Here is a 5,650-nt window from a genome sequence, read left to right as displayed (position 1 = left end):
TCAATTTTCTTTCTAAAGATTATTTTATTACCCAGCCAGTGCCGGGTAACACAGCTAGTATATAAATATATATGCGCATATGTATCATATCAATTTTTTATATTGTTTTTGTTCTTTGCAACAAATATGCCATTTTACAGCTTAAAGAAGTCTCACTTCGTAAATAATTTTTTCGTGATGTATTTTAATAGTAAAGCCATAGGTGCTAAAGATTTGCTAAATATAATTGCAAATATAACATACGAGTATTAGTGGCTTTGGTTTAGTTTCAAGCGGTGCAGTTGATTATGGTTAGTCTTAGTCTTAGAGAACTCAGCTGTAAAAATTTCACATAACGCCAAAGTTGAAAGGTCAGAGGTAATTTGGTTAAAGTTTTCTTTTCTAATAGAGCCAGATACAAAGTGAGTGTGTAGATATTTTTCAAACCTATAAAATCATGCTCAAACCGCAAGCTACTTATTCAATGATACTATATGTCTTTTGCTGACTATGTTTAAACCTTTGATAAATAACTGTTCAAACTGATGAAGTGTGCATTAAACTTTTCAATAAAAACATCAACAATGTGTCATTAGAACCAAAGACATTTCATAAGAGCCAAAAACTGAAATTAAGTATTTTTAAACATTGTCTTTCGTTCTTTTGAAGAAATTGTTTTTCGTTCTCACTATTAAGCTTTTTGTTGACAAAACACAATTTATTTACATGTGTATAATATGGCTAATAATAATGTGGAATGGTTTCCAATGAATATTATTCAGTTTTTGACATACAAACATAATTTTCCATCAAAATCCGGTTCGGATGAGCAAGTTGACCTACATATGCTGAATGTTGCTTGAAACTTCTATATTTTTAAAGAAAATCTCTACCTTTTTAGAAATTGTCTCCCTTTCAAAGTGCCTTATTCGATGTACTGCAGACAGCTCGTGTCTTGCAGCACTGAGTGCTCAAGATACTAACACATGTGAGAATCACCTTTCTACTGCTGGAAATCAAGCAGACATTGCTAGTTGTACCAAGGTATATGCTGAGCGAGTTTGGGTAAGACTTTAATATTTCATTGCTGGTTTTCTACTCATGGATATGTAATGTTATTATTTAGGACTCAAACAATGAATCTCTGGTCAGCTCATACACAATATATAACAATATTAGTTTGAGGATACAGCCGCTAAATCATTATTTGTGGTTTTTTTGTAATCACAATAATCAATACAAAGCCAGTTTATAAAAATGATGGATTTAAAATGGTTTTCTTAACATAAATGTAAATAGTAAATAAATTACTTGTTACACAAAAACCTTTCTATTAACATGACTAAAGTTTCGTGACATTGACTGCAAAGAGCTGCTTCTGCAGCATTTTTTTACACTATTTAGAATTGTCTCCTCTGTATATAAATACTGTGAGTTTTTGCAGTCTACAAGCAGCATAATAAATAAGCAGTTTTCCTGTTAATTTCTTAAAGGAAACAAATATGATGATTGCATCATTCTTTTATTTTGTTTGATTAGTTAGAGTGTTGATGTAAAACTATAAGATAGAGTGAGAGTTTCAGGTTGTTCATAGAGGTTAACTATTGATAGTATGTTTACAGGACTGCTGTAGTTGGAACAGTAATTCTATGAATACTCAAACACCAATATTTCAAGGTAGGAAACAATCATGAATAACTTTTTAATACACCGATAAGTTCAGTATTAATGATTGCAGCTCGGTATATGGTGTGAACAACTAAACTTATTGTTACTTTAACACACAATTCAAGCAATCATGCAAAGCTCATCGAATCCATTTACACTTAGAGAATGCTCACAAAAATATGCATAATACAATAATACATCAATACATTCTATGCTATAAAACATATATATATACATATATATATACATATATATGTATGTATATATATATATATATATATATATATATATATATATATATATATATATATATATATATATATATATATATATATATATATATATATATATATATACACATATATATATATATATATATACATATATATATATATATAACAGCTTTGGTGTTCAACATTAGTAAATAAATTTTATTTAAAAAAAACCATTTTGAAAACATAAAACATTGATTTTACTTTGAAAGTTTTCATTCACAATTGAACAGAATTTCTGATAGGGAGCCACTGTTGGTATTAATTAATATTTCCTTTCTGATTATATTATTGCTGTTATAATTAATGTGAAGATTTCAGACATATTTATGAAGGTTGCACTAACTTGTTAACTTACCAACTATTGATAGACATCTGCTATTTAAATACTGTGGAGAATATTTCAGTTAGATCAAATTATACGAGTCAATAGTTTTTAGCAGTTTCGATATGAATATGGTCGAGGCTGGTAAAAAAGTAGAAATGCAAACTTTTAGTTTCAAAACGACTTTTCTCCATCTGTTTCCATTTTTTCATATTATTTCATTGAAAGGAAGCTGGTATTGCTACATGTATGTATGATAATATTTAATTTATATCATTAATATTGCTCTCTGATTACAGTGAATCTAAATGGCATTGGTTTCACAGCATAACAAACCGAACCTATTCTGATGGTTTTTAGTAGAAGTTTTTGTAATATATTATGTAAACCTGGCATTGCCTCAGTGCAAGAACTTAGAGCAATTGAGGCAAGCTATCATCTGAATAGAATAATAAATTAGTATACTTTAATCTTTTAAAACATATTTGCAGCAGAGTTGAAAAGTTTTCTATACCGCGTGCTGTTTTAACAAGGAAAGTTATGCTGAGGTTTTATGTAGAAAAATGTTTTTGTTGCTTGTGAACATTTCAATGTTCTTTTCTCAAAAATTTTTAATTTCTTTTTTTTATTTTTTTAATATGCACATGAAAAAATGCATAACTGAAATTTTTTTGTTTATTTAATTTATTTTAATTACTCAAATTAAATAGACATGATGGTGTGTTTATAGCTTCATGAATAACTGGTGAATGGTGCATCTGTTGAACAAAGTGATTACCCAACTAACAGCTGATAAAAAAGTTTTTTGCCGAGTGTTCAAATCATTTTCTTTTGGCCAGCTTTAATATATATCAGTTTTGTATGTTTTAATAGATTGTCAAGATGCGTTTGACAAAGGAGAAAGGAATTCTGGTGCAGCTTATGTACTTCGTCCAGACCCCAGCTGGAAGTTGGTCAGAGCTGTCTGTCAGTTTGACCATGAGTCGGGTTGGACAGTTATACAGAGAAGACTTGATGGTAGTGTTGACTTCTACAGAGGTTGGAGTGACTATGTTGATGGATTTGGCTACCTCGATGGAGAGTACTGGATAGGTAACCATATTTTGAACATGTGTAAGAGTATCTAGTGTTCAGCTATTTTACAGTGTGATGATGTGAGGAATAAAATTAATAGGTTTCACCTTAATTCATGGTTTAAAAAGGGTCAGTAACATTGTTACCAAAGTATAGCTACTTATTATTAGTTTATGTTTATTAAAACTTATTAAAACTGTGATTAAATGACGTTCAGCATCTGAAAAAATACTTTATTTACTAATAAGTTGCTTTTGATTTGGAACGTTACAACTAATTCTATGTACTACTTTTTTATGCTTCAGTATAGGCCAGTTTTTTCAATATCTATCGTTTCTTTATGATAACCTTGTCATTTTGCTTTAGGAGCTGCAAGGTTATTATCATGGAAAGGTTCAATCCGGTAGCAACAATTTCTGGTAACCTTGTAATTTGGAATTAACAATCATCCTGTTAACACTTTGAGCTACTTAAGACAATTTATTGAATAGCCATTCAAGTATGTCTAAAAATTAAGTTACTAATATACCTGTAGCTGACTGTAGATTATGAATTGATTGTAAATTGTATAAATATGGTTTGTTGAAAAGTGATGGGTAGTATTTGTTTAAAAAGTTAGAGATTCAATTCCGCAACATACACGCACTATGAAAATACAAATATTTACAAAAATGTTTGTTTATTGGATTTAGCTTGTAGCCATTTGGAAGGCATGTGTGATGATTTAAGATCGGATTATTCTTACTATCTGTCTGATTATTTTGTTACTTCATCATGTGATGACGAGTATCACTTAAATTAACATTCATATTTAGTACATGACACTTAAAATACGCCAAGTTCATAAAGTCATTTAACCTTGCTTCATTTCATGGATTTTTGACATTTTTCATAGCATTTTTCATTGTTTAGGTGATGCTGCAGACCACAAAAGGATCTGTCTAGTAACTTGTATGTTTATTCACTCTTACTAATTCTATGCAATTCGGTTGTCAGAAGTTATGCATTGTGACCTTGAAAGTTTTCAAGGTCACCGATATTAGATGCATCAAGGTGTTTTTCAATTCATATGTATGTGTGAGACGAAAAGTTGTGACTATTAAAAAGTAAAAAAGGATTTAGGTTTATTGGGAAGTTCCTTTAGCCTCATGCATTCATGCGCCTCTCATACATTCTTCCAATAATTTGATTTCTCCACACCTACTGTTTTATCCATGATAGGTCTAGATGCTATTCACTATCTTACAAGAACTAACAAGAACCTGAGTGTCTACCTGGAAGCACATGGTGGTGATAGCAGAACTGCTAACTACTCTACCTTCTACATAGATAATGCTGATTCGGATTACACTGTTCATGTATGTATGCATAAGTAAAGCTGACATACAATCTGCATATAATTATGATGATGTGTTAAAATTTCTAATCAACTCATTGTGATGTCAATTTGGAGTGTAAACTACTTTCAGACCTTCATAAATAAAAAAATTGATGATGTTGTGAACAAATGACTCAAAAACATGTTATTCAGTATTCTATTACATTTAATATGCGTTTTGGAGTGTTGTAAAATATGGTAACTTTCATACCAAAGTTTAATGTACATGTAATGTACATGTAGGTTGGGGGCTACACTGGGAATGCTGGTGACTCTTTGACCTCTCATGATGGACAAAGGTTTTCGACATTTGACAATGACAATGATTCAAAAAACAGCAACTGCGCTTTGGATTGTGAAGGTAAATATCGGTATTTAGTCACGCTCATTACTCCAGCGCTGCTCATATGTGATGCGATGTAATGTGATGCCTTGAAGTTTGAGCATAAAAGTGTGTACATAATTTAACTATAGCATATATCTGTTTATATTATATTACCACATCGAACATATATATTTACAGAAAGAGATCATTATCTGGCAGTGCATAATCTTGTTGAGAGAATCAGTCTTTTTGAAACAATCTTTTACAGGTAGAACTAATTTTTTCCATCATTGCACCTTCATTTTTTGTGTTCATGGTTCCTTCAATCACGTGCAAACATCCTGGACCACTAGCAGCAAAACCATCCTAAATTATTACAGAGGTTGGGATGTTTTATGGTTGAGAGAATGCAGTTAGGTTGGTATTCCTCATCTGGTCTTCTACAAACGAAGTTGTTGGCACTGTAGGTAAACTGAAAACTAAACTGTGCTAACAGCCACTTAACAGTACTGTTGCCTATTGTGCTTTGATGCAGGACTCACAATTTTTTGCCCAACTCCACCTTGCTTTCCTTTGGTGCTGTGTCAAGAGCAATTTTCATTTGGCTTTGCAGCCATAGGGATCGATTC

At 31.1% G+C, this 5,650-nt stretch overlaps 1 protein-coding gene across 1 annotated transcript; it reads left to right on the top strand.

The window, feature by feature from the left end:
* Window positions 1-2,369: 2,369 nt before the first annotated feature.
* Window positions 2,370-5,119, top strand: LOC137388114 (fibrinogen-like protein A). The gene is made up of 4 exons (XM_068074626.1): window positions 2,370-2,388; window positions 3,118-3,336; window positions 4,540-4,676; window positions 4,940-5,119. The coding sequence occupies exons 1-4, from the start codon at window positions 2,370-2,372 to the stop codon at window positions 5,117-5,119; spliced, it is 555 nt and encodes a 184-aa protein (XP_067930727.1).
* Window positions 5,120-5,650: the final 531 nt, after the last annotated feature.

This window comes from Watersipora subatra, chromosome 2 (genome assembly GCF_963576615.1).
Source record: "Watersipora subatra chromosome 2, tzWatSuba1.1, whole genome shotgun sequence".
Classification (NCBI taxonomy): Eukaryota; Metazoa; Bryozoa; class Gymnolaemata; order Cheilostomatida; family Watersiporidae; genus Watersipora; species Watersipora subatra.
This window is presented reverse-complemented; position numbering and strand designations above follow the sequence as displayed.

Excerpts from the sequence above, each read along its gene's own strand:
- LOC137388114 (XM_068074626.1), top strand. Across the intron at positions 3,337-4,539 it reads CGATGGAGAGTACTGGATAG|GTCTAGATGCTATTCACTAT; the intron begins GTAACCATATTT and ends TATCCATGATAG. Across the intron at positions 4,677-4,939 it reads ATTCGGATTACACTGTTCAT|GTTGGGGGCTACACTGGGAA; the intron begins GTATGTATGCAT and ends ATGTACATGTAG.